This window comes from Thamnophis elegans, chromosome 1, assembly GCF_009769535.1.
Source record: "Thamnophis elegans isolate rThaEle1 chromosome 1, rThaEle1.pri, whole genome shotgun sequence".
Taxonomy (NCBI): domain Eukaryota; kingdom Metazoa; phylum Chordata; class Lepidosauria; order Squamata; family Colubridae; genus Thamnophis; species Thamnophis elegans.
This window is the reverse complement of record NC_045541.1, coordinates 72,940,051-72,954,887: the sequence shown is the minus strand read 5'-3', so window position 1 is coordinate 72,954,887 and position 14,837 is coordinate 72,940,051. Positions and strand designations below refer to the sequence as shown.

At 44.2% G+C, this 14,837-nt stretch overlaps 1 protein-coding gene across 1 annotated transcript; it reads left to right on the top strand.

Moving 5' to 3' along the window:
- The first annotated feature begins 496 nt into the window (after nucleotides 1-496).
- Nucleotides 497-14,781, top strand: LOC116505372 (NACHT, LRR and PYD domains-containing protein 4C-like). Its single transcript, XM_032212572.1, has 6 exons — nucleotides 497-631; nucleotides 1,687-1,788; nucleotides 9,596-9,763; nucleotides 12,279-12,448; nucleotides 14,108-14,277; nucleotides 14,548-14,781. The coding sequence occupies exons 1-6, from the start codon at nucleotides 513-515 to the stop codon at nucleotides 14,779-14,781; spliced, it is 963 nt and encodes a 320-aa protein (XP_032068463.1). The 5' UTR covers nucleotides 497-512.
- Nucleotides 14,782-14,837: the final 56 nt, after the last annotated feature.

Here is a 14,837-nt window from a genome sequence, read left to right as displayed (position 1 = left end):
TGTATTAAAAACTTCAGTTTCATTCACTTAAGCTTCCAGGAGTTTTTTGCTTCTTTGTTTTATGTTCTGAAAGGAGGAGAGCAGCACCATTCTGAAAACCTGAATACAAATTTGCGGGCACTTTTAAAAAGACAAACTTTTGAGGACCCCAGCACAAAGTGTGAATATTTTAGGTCTGAATTTGCAGTAGAATTTCGTTTCCTCTTTGGTTTTCTAAATGAAGAAAATAGAATGAGAGAGTTGAAAAAAGAATTTGGATGGGAAATTTCTTGCGAGAATAAAGAGTTATTATTAAACTGGGTAAAAAAAAACATTAACAGCAAAATTAACGCGATCGACCTGAATTGGATCACACAAGATAAGCATATGCTGTTTATACAATTCCTTTCATATAAAATTCATTTGTATTTGGAAAAAGAAATACTTAGTTACTTATATGAGACACAAGATGAGAATTTTGTAAGAGATGCGCTATGTGCTATCACTGAAAAAATTATCAGTGCAACTCATATATGGAATTGATGATCCTGACCTATTGTATACAGCACTGTCAAAATTTGGAGTATCTCTATGTTCGAAGCCCTACATCTATATATCAGGCAGATAATGGATTATTTCTTCCAAAAAACAAGTAAGTATTTTTGAAAGTTTATAATATTTGGGCAATTAATTCAGATTATAATAATCCCACTGCTGTTCTCAGACCTAGTCTCCAAAATATAAATATGGGTTAAAAAATGCCTCTTTAGAATGTGCGTAATAACTTTCAGCAGTTAGATTAGGAATGTCTAAATCATTATATATCCTTTAAAACATATTATGCTCTCTACCAAAATGTGTTCCCTTGTTATCTGTATTGGGCTTCAGTTGCTCTGACTGATTGATCTGGAAGCTCTCACAAGTGCCTGATTCCCTGCTTGCTTTTCTGGCTGATAATCTGTTCATCCCTTTAACCTGGACTTGGAGGATTGATAAAATTATAACAGTGTGAAGGAAACAAGCATGGATTACCCGTGAATGGACAACACACTTTTCTACTAGCCCTCATCCATTCATTACCCTTTGTAATTGACAGGATAGACTAATAAAAGGAAAAAGAAAATACCTTTTTTTCTATTTTCCCTGTCACCTCCTATAGAAAAATGGATATGTGATAATACTCTTCTCAACTTCACCTTAAAAAAGGCAGTTCCCCCTTTACCTGTTCTACTAATGACCTGTTTTTAAAATAAATGTCAAGTCCTTTCAGTGATTTTGTACAATAACACTTCACTGCCCAAAGTTATTGCATAGGGGAAAAAGCTTTCTTGTCAGAATTCCCAATAGCCATTTGCAGCAGAGATGTTTTCCGAAAATTAAATGAAGCTCAGGCAGCAATCTAGACAGTCCCACTTGTTTATAATTATAGGCAGTAATTATTATTTGGATGCGAATGAAGTGGAATATGCATGAAGAGGAATATGCATGGTATGCTTGCATGCATGGGTATATAACATGTGTAAACTACTTCTCACATCTATATCCTGCTACTTAGGACTCCTTAAATTTCTCTCACTTTATTCATTTTTTTTGTATCTTGGATGCCATCTTAGTTTTAATTTCTTAATTCCTGCATATAGAGCTCCATAATCATTTCATTTACAATATGGTCTTTTTGTACTACTATTTTTCCAATTCTGCAACAAGAGTACATTCACACCGGGACTGGAAGCCATTTAAATTGGATGAAGGATATATGGAAGATTTCTTTAAATCACTGACAAAGCTGAGAAACCTAAGAGTCTTGAGGTAAGAAACTGCTTGTATTTCACCACAGATGTTATTGATAAAAACCAATACATTCTTTAGCACCCAGATTTATAATTCAAGATGATTAATAGCCAAGGCAGTTCCATCCAAGACATAGGTTAGGTCATATGGAGATCCCCAAGAATGCAGCATTGTTGCCTCCATATGATGTAATCAGGACTAGAATTGTCTTGTACCCCATTCAAATTGACCCGTGTTTTCACCACTGCCCCTTGACTGATTCACTTAAGAATGCTTTTGTCCTCTTTAGCATATTTTTCAGAATCTTTCAGGTTGGCATTTTTTTTTCACACCATAGAATTAGGATATTGTCCTTCTATAAGAAACATGAGAGTTGGAGTTGTTGAAATGGAACAGCTTCATTTTTCAAACATTGTAACACATGGCCTAAAGAGTATTGTGTATTTGGAGCTATAGCTGGCCTCACTTCAACCATACTTCATTTGTCTTCTCCCCAGTAGTGTTCCCACCTTGCTACTGGAATAGGAATGGAAATCAGGATATTAGCTTGCACTTGGTTTATGCATTTATCCCTTCAGACAGACTAATATAGGATTGTATTTTTCAGAGTATAAGACGCACCTTTTTTCCTCAAAAAAGAAGCTGAAAATCTGGGTATGTCATACATCGAATGCAACATTTTTTGCCTTCCTGAAGCCCCGCCCCTTCACCAAAATGGTGGTGCATAATCTTATGGAGGCTTTCAGAGATCTCCTGGGGGCTAGGGAGGGCAGAGATGAGCAAAAAATGGGCCGTTTTTTGCCCCCTCCAGCCCCCAGCAGCACACTATAATTGAATTGAATTGAATTGAATTTATTATATTTCTATGCTGCCCTTTTCCCAAAAAGGGACTCAGGGCGGCTCACAACTCAAGTCGGGGGGGGGGATAGGGGATACAAATAGGGAAAAAAGACATGGACAAACAATACCACAATTTAAAACAACTCAACAGGCATACCATTCGAGTGGGGACAGGAACTCATCAGCCCCAGGCCTGTCGGAACAACCAGGTTTTAAGGGCTTTGTGGAAAGGGTCCGAATCTCCACGGGGAGCTCGTTCCAGAGAGCCAGAGCAGCCACAGAGAAGGCCCCCTCCGGGTGGTCGCCAGTCGGCATTGGCCAGTGGATGGAATTCGAAGGAGGCCTAATCTGTGGGATCTGATCGGTCTATTGGAGGTAATTGGCAGCAGGCGGTCTCTCAAGTACCCAGGTCCAATACCATGTAGGGCTTTATAAGTGACGACTAGCGCCTTGAAGCGTATCCGAAGACCAATAGGCAGCCAGTGCAGCTCGCGGAGGGTAGGTGTAACGTGGGTGTACCGAGGTGCACCCACAATCGCTCGCACGGCTGCATTCTGGACAAGCTGAAGTCTCCGAATGCTCTTCAAGGGCTGCCCCATGTAGAGCACATTGCAGTAGTCCAGTCTTGAGGTCAGAAGGGCATGAGTGACTGTTGCGAGGGCCTCCCGGGTCAGGTAGGGACGCAACTGGTGCACCAGGCGAACCTGGACAAATGTCCCCCTGGTCACAGCCGACAAGTGGTGTTCAAAAGTCAGCTGTGGGTCCAGGAGGACTCCCAAATTGCAAATCCTGTCTGAGGGACGTACTGTTTGACCCCCCAGCCTGAGAGATGGAAAACTTGGCCAATTAGTGGGAGGGAAACACACCAGCCACTCGGTCTTATCCGGATTGAGTGCGAGCTTGTTAACCCCCATCCAGACCCTGACAGCCTCGAGGCACTGGCACATCACGTCAACCGCTTCACTGAGTTGTCACGGGGCGGACAGATACAGCTGTGTATCGTCCGCATACTGATGGTTTTTATCCCGTGCCGTCAAATGATCTCACCCAGCGGCTTCATGTAGATATTAAACAGGAGGGGGGACAGGACCGAACCCTGCGGCACCCCATAATTCAGGGGCCTAGGGGTCGATCTCTGCCCTCCGACCAACACCGACTGCGACCTGTCCGAGAGGTAAGAGGAGAACCACTGTAGAATGGTGCCTCCCACCCCCACCTCCCGCAGTCGTCGCAGAAGGATACCATGGTCGATGGTATCAAAGGCTGCTGAGAGGTCAAAGAGCACTAGGATGGAGGCGTGGCCCCCATCCCTGGCTCTCCAGAGATCATCGGTCAGTGCGACCAACGCGGTTTCCGTGCTGTAGCCAGGCCTAAATCCGACTGAAAGGGATCTAGATAATCGGTTTCCTCCAAGGACCGCCGGAGCTGAGAGGCCACCACTTTCTCAACAACCTTCCCCACGAAGGGAAGGTTGGAGACTGGACGATAGTTATTTAAAACGGCTGGATCCAAAGATGGCTTCTTCAGGAGGGATCTCACCACCGCCGCCTTTAAAGTGGGGGGAAAGAACCCCTCCGGAAGGGAGGCGGTAACAACCGCCTGGATCCAGCCCCGTGTCACCTCCCTGCTGTTAGCAACCAGCCAGGAGAGGCACGGGTCCAGCACACATGTGGAGGCACTCACAGCTCCCATGGCCTTGTCCACTTCCTCAGGGGTAACAAGTTGAAAATCAATCCAGAGATGATGCTCCAGATTCTCCCTGGTGCCTCGGCTGGCTCTGCGCAATTGGAGTCCAGGTCCGCCCGAAGCCGAGCAACTTTATCCGCGAGGAATTGGACGTATTCCTCAGCTCTACCTCACAAAGGATCATGCGTATCCCTCCTATTCAGGAGGGAACGGGTTATCCTAAACAAGGCGGCTGGGCGCGACTCAGCAGAAGCTATCAGAGTGGCAATATGTGTTCTATTTGACGTCCTAATTGCCCGAAGGTAAACTCTGATGCAGGATTTTAATAGTGCCCGGACTGACTCGGACTTACTGGATCTCCAGCGGTGCTCTAGGCGTCTCTTTTGGCACTTCATCTCCCGGAGTTCCTCAGTAAACCAAGGAGCCCTCCTGGATCCACTGCCTCGGATCGGCCGTAAAAGCGCAATCCGGTTGAGAGCCTCTGACGCTGCTGAGTTCCAAGCAGCAACCAGGGTCTCCGCCGGACTGCGGGCGAGGGTATCAGGAACAACACCAAGTGCCGTCTGAAAGCCCAAAGGGTGCATAAGGTGCCTGGGGTGGAACCACCTAATCGGTTCCTCCTCCCTACAGTGGGGTTTGGCCTCCGAAAGTCAAGCCTCAGTAGGTAGTGGTCCGACCATGACAGGGGTAAGTCTCCCTACCCCTCAAACCAAGATCACAACTCCACTGCTCCGAAAGGAATACGAGGTCGAGCGTGTGACCCACCGAGTGAGTCGGGCCCCGGATTACTTGGGCCAAGCCCATGGCTGTCATGGAAGCCATGAACTCCTGCGCTCCATCAGAGTGCTCGCCGAGCAAAGGCAAATTGAAGTCCCCCAGGACCATAAGCCTGGGGAACTCAATTGCCAGCTCGGCTACTGACTCGAGGAGCGAGGGGAGGGATGTTGCAACGCTGTTGGGAGGCAGGTACGTTAACAACAAGCCCACTTGACCCTCGAGGTCCAAATTCACCAGCAAGGACTCACACCGACAAGCTCCGGAGCAGGGATCCTACGAGGAGCTAGAGACTCTCGGATAACAATAGCCACACCCCAACCCCTTCTCTGGGCTCACGGTTGATGAAGCACCTGAAAACCCTGTGGGCACATCTCAGTGAGAGGGACTCCTCCCTCCGGGCCCAGCCAGGTTTCAGTAATACATGCCAGGTTTGCCCCCTCGTCTAAAATTAGGTCCCGGACGAGGGGAGCCTTGTGAACTACAGACCTGGCATTTAGCGACAGCAGCCTGAGACCAGGGTCCTGATTACTCACGCCATCTGGCCTTGGAGTGGGACTAGTAGGGCCGGAAGGAGGGATCTCTGTGACGTAGCGAACCCTCCTTCCCCGGTAATGGCTAGCCCTAAAGTCCCCACCATATCTGCCCCTCCCTATTAAGACCGTAATGTTCCGGCCCACTCCCGTGTCCGTGGTCCCCACCCACCCCATAGCCCCCGCATTCCCTGGCAGGCCCTTCGAATCAATCATCCTGAGATTTGGAATGGCCCAGATCCCCCCAACACTTCTGCAGAGCACTCAGTGTGGGGGAACCCAGTTCCAATCCCAAACCTCACATACACACCCAAGTGCTCACTCACTCAAACCCCCACAAGAAATTTAAAAAGTTACAACAATATAATATAAACAAAGGGATTACATTAAGTTAAAAAGGTGGGATCATTCACTCACAATCACACACATTCACACTACATACAAGAGAAATTGCGCAAATATTAAAAAGATGTTAAAGCTAGGCGAGTAGATCCTTACGTAGAAACGTAAGTACGTGGAACGAGGCACAATCTGCCGGTCAAAGCTGGCGAGGTGTAAGGGAGATAGAGTAACCTCTTTCTCTGGTAATCTAATATAAGAGGGGTAATAGTCAAGGTGGCTAAAATAAAGTTCCTGAGATGTTAATGGTAATGACCGGTGATGGTCGTAATAATGGTCATAGTCCGGGAACGAAAATATTAAACTAGGAGTCCAACAGGCCAGGTCCATAAAGATGAACTGGGGGAGCCAGCTAACATAGGTACTAAAGGTGGAATACCGCAAATACCTGGCTTAGATGGAATAAACAGGCACTCTCCCCGTTGGTAGTCCAGGGGTCGCAGTAGGAGGTAATAAAGCTGTCAATGCTGGTAGTCCACAAGCCGTGAAAGATGGTAATACTGGCAACAGTTGGAGCCAAGATAACCAGTCCAAAAGTCCTAGAAATATACTTGAGGGCATATTCCTTATAAGCCTCTATAAGGCTAGACATGCAATTTTCTTTACAAAAATGGGCCCATTTTTGCGAAAAACGGGCCAGTTATTTTGCTCGTTTTTGACCGTCCTCCAGGAGCACTCTGCAAGCCACCCCAAGGCTCTTCATGGCTTTTATTTGAAAAAAAAACGGGCCCATTTTGATGAAAAATGGGCCGTTTTGGGGAGGTTTGCAAAGTGCAAAAACTTTTTTTTCCTTTTGGAAAGCTCTTTTAACTGATTGATGCGAATAACGTGGATCAAATGCTGTGCCAGCAGGAACAAAGTTAAGTGCTGTAGATTGTCAGCGATTTTCTTCTCCAGCACATGGATATGCACACCTGGAAACATCTACCTATCTACCTACTGTACCTACCTACTCTCTCTCTCCCTACCTACTGTATTTCTCCCTTTCTCTATCTCTCTCTCTCTCCCTCTACCTACCTACCTAACGACTGTATTTCTCCCTCTCTCTCTCTCTATCCTCTACCTACCTACCTACCTACTACCTATCTCTCTCTCCCTACCTACCCCCCTCTCTCCCTACTACCTACTGTATTTCCCCCCCTCTCTATCCCTCACCTACCTACTACTACCTACCTGCCTACCTACCTACCTCTCTTCTCCCTATCTATCTACTGTATTTCTCTCCCTTTCTATTTCTCTCTCTATCCCTCTACCTACTACCTACCTACCTACCTACCCCCCTCTCCCCCTACCTACCTACTGTATTTCTCTATCACTATTTCTTTCCTCCCCCTTTATCTACCTACCTACTTTTTTAAAAAAATTGCCTCTTCAAAACCTTGGTGCGTCTTATACTCCGAAAAATATGGTAATGCCTTTTGGTGTTGATTAGAGGCAACAGTTTTCAAATCCACCCTCTGCCAGGGTTCCAAGTAACTATCATTAGTTTTCACTATTGTAGGCATCTGAATTCAGCACTGTGTCTACTCTATGAGTTCAGAATGATTTGGTTACATGCCAGCAATGGTGGGTTGCAGGTGGTACGCCCTGGTACGGGCATACTGGAGCCTCCCTGGAGCACTGGGTACTGTTCCAGTATGGTGCTCCGGAGGGCCCACCTGCCCGCCTGCACTCCTTACCTGCCTTTAAAGTCTTCGGCGCTTCCGCACACGCTATGTGCAGCACCTACGCAACGCTCCACTGAGCAGCTGAAGTGTCACGGAGGCTCATAGAGTCATCACTGGACAGTAAGACTGCATGTGTCCATGTGGATGATGCTGGGTCCGTTCCAACCGTACCAGTTGGAATGGGATCTGGAACCCACTGCTGCATGCCAGAGACATATTGTCAGAAGTGCCCCAATTTGTTTCCTTAGGAAAGAAAGATCCTCAACTCCATTTAGGTGAAGTGATAGGTTCTTTTACTAAAAGATGTTGGCTGTAGTAGGTTCAGGATAGAACTAAGGTTCCCATGCAAAAAGATTGCCCTCATCCGAGCCTCCCCCCATGATCAGTCTGTCACCAGTCAATTAAGATTCACCTAGCTGTTCACAGAATGCTGAAATATTTGGGTTAAACCAAAATCTTTCTCAGGCTGTATGACCTTGAGTGCTGGCACAAACACTCAAGAGCTCCACTTTCTTCATCAAGCTGTCATTCCCTCCTTCCACTTTCCACTTTACCTGGCCATTATTGGTTAACTCTCCTCCCCCATTGGTCCTTTGACAATTCTGTGGGTAACTAATGGACTGGATGGTCTAAACTGGCTTGTGGCCATGGCATCTGACTGTTTAAGCTACCATGCTTGACTTCAAAGTTGCTATAGATCTGCTCATCATGTTATCTGATGAGGATGATGGGGAAGAATTACATTTAAAGGCTCTAGAGACTATAGTCTTGGCCTTGATCATTTTAGTCACAGAGTCAATGAGTACACCCTGGTTGAGTCAGTTCCAGTAAGCCCCTAGGATGCCTTCACTTCTCCAGTGACAGCCTCAAATAGAGCAGAACCTGGTAGATCTGAGAAATTTGGCAGGGACAAAGGCAACCTGCAGAAAACCCAATACTAAGAAGAAACTGCCACAGTTGCATATTGGGTGGAATATCAGTATGGTTGACTTATTGGCCTCACTCCCTGAGACTAAATTCTGAGAAAAATATTTTAAGCCTCAGGTGACTCAAGCTTCCCATCACCAGGTCTCTTATCTTTTCTCCTTGCATCTCTTACTTGTGATTCAATTCCCCATCTCGACTTGTGCCAAGCTTGTAGCTATCTTGATTATTGCCTTTGTATCATATTGGACAAAACATTTTTTCAAAATTCTGTCTGAACTTGCATGTCACGGGATTGTGGAAGGCATCCCGCTTGCTGTCTTGTTGGTTGCCAAAGGCCGAGGACAAAGAATTTTATATATTCTTTTTTGAAAAAGATGGTGATCCCATCTGTTGACCCATGACTAACTAAATTGTGGGAGTGTAGTTCATTATCTAAGTTCACTTCATATTTTAAAAGGATATTGGATTTAGAAATCTATTCTGTTTGGAATACAGATAAGATGACAACTACATACATGAAATTGTGCCAAATCCAACATTAGTGTTTCATAGTTCATTTTTTACTTTGATGTATAATCTACACACTATTTATAGGATATTTTTAATATTTTATTTATTATCCTAGACATAAAATATTTTAGATTGTTTTTTTTTTTTTAAATATATTTTATTCATTTTTCACATTCCATTTGCAATCACTTATATACAGGGTATTTACATAAGAAAAGAAAAAAGAAAAAGGGAATATTTTAATATTTTAATATTTAATATTTTATTTATTATCCTAGACATAAATATTTTAGATTTGTTGATTCCCATATCTATAATTTTATTGAGTGCAATTATCTATTCATCAATTTTCATATATCTAATTTTGTAATTGTACTCTTTTTCTTTCCATTCTTCTTTGAAAATTATAATAAATACATCATAAAAATAAATGTAAACCGAAGCAGAAAGTATTATTCTAATTCTTCTGAATATTTACTGCACTTTCAGGTTGGAAAACTTGCATGTTACAGTATCCTGCAGATTGCAACTTGTTGAAGTCTTTAGGAAAAACCAGAAGTTGAAGGAATTAAATTTTATCTTTGAAGATACAAATCACAGTGCAGTGGAATTGTTGTGTTCGGCGCTCCAACGTCCATGTGAAATAGAAACACTGGAGTGAGTGATCAGTATTTTTTTTCAGTTTGACACAAAGCTGGGGGGAATTGGAAAACAGATTCAAGATTCAGAAAGATCTTGAAAGAGTTGAGCTTTGGGCCCTATTGAACGAGATGCAGTTCAGTGGTGATAAAACTTAGGTCGTACACTTAGGCAGGGAAACCAAACACACTTGTATAGAATAGACTGTATTTGGCTCAACAGTAGTGATTATGAGTGGGATGGTGGCTCACATGATAAGACGCTGGGCCTGCACACCTATATGGACTAATTTATATGATTATATGATAGATAATAATCCTCTATAGAACTGTATCAGTAGCTCCTTGGGCAATCTGAGCTTTCTGAATTGATGGTGGAAGAGCATTTTTATTGTGTCTTTTTAATGATGGTTCTGATATTAGGTGTCCATTTCAAGTCCTGGGAGATTAAAGAACCCTGAAACCCGAAGGTCTCTACTGTTGATACTGTGTCGTCTAATATTGTAAGAAGTGGTAGAATAGGAGAGCTTTTGCTAAAATGCCATCACTCTGCTAAATGCCTAATTCCTTCAGCACTCTCTTAGTTCTAAATATATTTTGTAGTAGGGCTGTATTGCTATTATCCTTCTCATCTTCTCACCCTTCTCATGTTTTTCAGCCTTCTCATCTTTCTCAACTTTCCTACTTTCTTATCCTACTAGTATCTTATGTTTTATTATTTGTTTGTATCTTATGTATATAAAGATTGTATATTATGATTTATGATCTGCAACTTACAGGTATGTACACGGAGAGCTTAAATACTGGAAACAAATTCCTTGTATGTCTAATTACACTTGGCCATTAAAGAAGGTTCCTACTCCTACTTCTACCCCTAAATTAACAGTTAACAGAACTAAGTGTCTGTAGCCTATTGAGGAAATAAATGAGGGGTGATGTGATAGCTGTCTTCTTGAGAGGCTATCAAAGAAAAGAGTGTGTCCAAATCATCTGACGGCAGGACAGGAAGCAGTGGTTGGAAGCTCATTAAAGAGAGATCAATCTGGAACTAAAGATAAATTTCCTGGCAGGAAAAAAAATTAATCAATGAAACAGCTTGCCTCCTTGAGTTGTTGTACTTCATCCCTGGAGGTCTTCAAGAACAGAATGGGCAGCTATTTCCAGGATGCAATAATGTCTCTTGCTTTGAGCAGGGGTTGAACTAGAAGACCCTGAAAATCCCTTCCAGCCTTATGATTCTATAAAGGCTGTGTGTTTGTTTAAATGATTCTAATGTATTTCTCCTTTTATGTTTATCCTTGATATTGACGGAGTTCCCCATTTTACAGAGAGTTATTGTTATGATTAGGAGCTCTAGAACTGATGTCACGTTTGAATGCTGGCTGGACTCTTCTCCCTGGATTTAATGGAGGCCAAGCATAGCTGTTATTTAGTAGTTTCAAACTTGTCATGGATCTGCCTTCAAATGCCCTGCTGGCATGAGTTTGGAGGAGGAGAGTGAGTTTGAGTTGGCAGAGGAAAGCACGGAACTGAGTGTTTGGGGATTGGGGCTCAGAAAGTGCTATTTTGGTGGAGCAGCCTCAATTGGGCGAGCAATAGGTTGAAGCCAAGTGATTCAAGGCATAGCTGCAGCAAGTTAGCCAGGTGAGTCTCCTGGCGAGTCTTCAAATGAGGACTGGGAGCAACTACCACCAGTTAGCAATGAAGAGGAGTTGGAGTCCACACCTCCTCCCAATCCAAGGACAAGTAGAGCAGAGTGGAGACAGGCACAATGCCAGTGAGCTAGACTACTCACAAGAAGGCAAAGTCACCTCTTATGAAGGACTGTACCAGTATTGCCTTTTAATCCTGATCTGAGCAGTGCTAGAGCAACCTACCCAGTGCTGTGCCTTGTGTGCTTGTGCCATATATCCTGACTCATTGGACTTGTGAACTGTTTTCCTGGACTTCATGTGTGCCCACTGGACTTAGTTACCCAATGATTTTTGCTGTGCTGAGCTCCAAATCTGAATCTGTGAAATGAGGATCTATTTTTTTTTTGGGGGGGGGGGTGTTGAATAAACACCTATAACCTCTTGATGTATTTGGGGGGGGGGAGGAGCCAGGCAGCATAAAACCTGTGAAAATCAATAATTTTTCTATTTGAAACATCAAAGCCAAAACCAGAATAAATAGAAGGTAGGAAAATACACAGAGGAAAAAAATAATATCAGTAAATAAAGGATTTACAGTAATAATAATATTTAAAAAGAGTTCTTCCATTCATTTCTTCATTAAATGTATACAGTTAGATTTATATTTCTAAGAAAATTCATTATAAAACTCAAAATATTAGTACTGATATTGATCTCATCAATGTTTGTCATTGTTCCAAAAGCAAAAGTACCTGCTTATGTTTTGGAAATGTATTCTCGGAGAGGCAGTTGTATTATCACAAACATCCATATTCTCTTCAGTTTCCCCAAGAACTGAATGTTTATATCTATCTTTCTTTTCCCATAAATAATTATAACTTTTGGGATTTATACCTGCAGGCTGAATGTAAAGGGCATGACCCAAAAATGCAGCATGGATCTTGCAGATATATTTTGGAGAAACCAGAAATTAAAAGAGTTAAAGTTGTATCTCTACAATATAGATGACAAAACAGCACATATGATGTTTTGGGGGCTTCTACACAGAAACTGTAAAGTAAAAAACTATGGTAAGTGATCCAGGGAGAGGCAGTTCAGTTGCTAAACATAACCATATTCTCTTCAGTTCCTACAACAATGTAGCCCATGCTTGTTCTCCTGTGCACTGCTTGGCCACACCCCTCTGGCCGGTCTAGTTCAGTTTTTTAACTCAGTCCAGCCTTAGAGAGTCACAAATAATTTTCTCTAGGCAAAAATTATTTAAGTGATTAGTTGTTTTTTTTTACTAGAATCTGTAGCTAAATATTTTTAGGCTTACTTGAATGTGGATTGATTGGAGGTGAGTGTGCTGGTTTCCCCACTCCGCCGGCTAGAACTGCCACTACCCTGAGATGATTAACCGGCAGTAGGGTGATCAATGGTTGTTGTTGTTTTCTTTGGCGTTGTGAATGGAATTGTCGGTTCCTGTATGGCGAGCTTCCTTAGCAGCTGGAGTTGTTGTCCGATCACTCGACTAGCCTCCTTTTGTTGCGCAAGTCCTGGCCACCTTATTGTGTCTGGGCTTGCAGGGGCTGCAGCGAGTTTTCCTATCAGAATTTTTGGGAGCCAGTACGCCATTCGCACTCTGCTCTGTCCGCTTTTTGTATTTTGCGCCATTTTATTTTAGTGATGGCCACCATTTTGATTGATAGGCTGCCATTTTGAAGCCTTCTGCTTACTGAGGCGACTGGTTCTTTTGGCACCAGGAAGTTGAATGTTGGGTCCATGCCTTTGCACAGTTTGTCTCTGCTTGGTGCAGCACGGTTCTCAGAGCTTCCTCAGGGAAAGTGTTCTCATTGTTCCTGTCCACTCGCACTATTCAGACTGGCTAGAGCCTAATTAGAGGTTTGGAGTTGGCAGACAGCAGTTATTTGCTCCACCAACATATTTAATTGGGTGCAGTTTTGCAGAGTTTTGGCCTCCCTATTCCACAGGGCCTTTTTGCTAATTCCACTCTTCATACAATAAGAGCCACATTCTGTGGTGGGCTACCCCTAAGATGGCTGACCACTATATCAGAGAGCAGCACTGGGGCAGAGGTTTCCCCAGAATCGCAGCCCACGTCGGGGACTTTTAGTGCTAGGGAGGCCAGGCCTACCCCAAGGGCACTTCTTCCAGATCCCGGGGAAGCAGGTCAGTGGCTTGGGCCACTTCCGCTACAGCTGATAGGAAGGCAAGGAAAAGGCAGAAAGCCTTGGGGAAACAGCCTTCCAAGTCCTCCAGAAGGATACACAATAGCAACTGCCCTCCAGCCTTGGCATTGGACACTCTATTCTCCCACTCACAGCCTGCTCATCTCCCCAATCTGCAGGCTAATCAGGAGTGTTCTCCTGATGTGGCCATTCCGCAGGGGTTATTAGCTGAAGAAGTTGGATTGGGGCCTGCTTCCCCATCCGGCCTTTCAGGAATGGGCCTGCTTTCCATTCCTGCACCAAGGTGATGGTCATCTACATGATTCAGGCGGCGAGGTGTCCTTCCACCACGCGGATTTATAATGGCATCTGGGCTGCATTCTGCAGATGGTGCAGATCTCGTCACATAGTTTCCAGATCAGCTTCTGTACCACAAATATTGGATTTCTTTTAAGACGGACTGGATAGGGTTCTGACTCCTAACACTCTTCATCGTCAATTGACTTATCTACAGTACTCTAAGTCGGCAAGGGCCAGACTCTTGCTCATCATCCTCAGGTGTGAACCTTCCTAAAAGGGGTGGTGAACATCAGACCTCCAGCAGTTCATCGCTTTCCCAACTGGGAGTTGCCTATCATATTACAGGCCCTCACATCCGAGCCATTCGAGCTGCTTCGCACCATCAGTTTATGACTGTTTTCCTCATGGCCATCACCTCGGCCAGGAGGGTATCAGAACTGGCAGCCCTCTTGGTTTGCCCAGATCTCTGCATTTTTCATACTGACAGAGTTGTAAACTTCTGTCCGCGACTGACACATCCGTGCGAGAGAAGATGGCACCACATTGATGTAATCAGGGCTCTATGCCGGTATGTCAAGAGAACACGGCCTTCAGGAAGACGGAATCGTTATTCATCACCTTTCAATCAGTGACTATGAGTCAGAAGCTAACCTCTAACATAGTGGGGCATTGGTTAAAGCACATGAGATCCATGCCAGGCCGGTATCCAGGCATATTACAGCCCACTCCACTCAGAGTGCGGCTACCATTGCTGCCTGGGCAACACAAGCTTCCGTGGAGGAGATATGCAGGGTGGCGACTTGGTCATCTCCATCATCAAACATTATAAACTGGACGTGTTTGCCTCCACTAAGGCATCGGTTCAGCGACATGTATTACAGAGGGTCATTGAGGTTCCTGAGACCCTGGACCAATCCAGTACCCGCCCTTAGATCCATATGCTTTGGCATATCCCATGCTTGGATTCACCAAGCGGTGCATAGGAGAA

Bases quoted from the DNA above. Each gene is read 5' to 3' on its own strand.
- LOC116505372 (XM_032212572.1), top strand. From the start codon at position 513: ATGGAATTGATGATCCTGACCTATTGTATACAGCACTGTCAAAATTTG. The intron at 1,789-9,595 runs GTAAGAAACTGC...CTGCACTTTCAG, and splicing joins AGAAACCTAAGAGTCTTGAG to GTTGGAAAACTTGCATGTTA. The intron at 14,278-14,547 runs GTATCAGAACTG...GATCCATGCCAG, and splicing joins CCATCACCTCGGCCAGGAGG to GCCGGTATCCAGGCATATTA.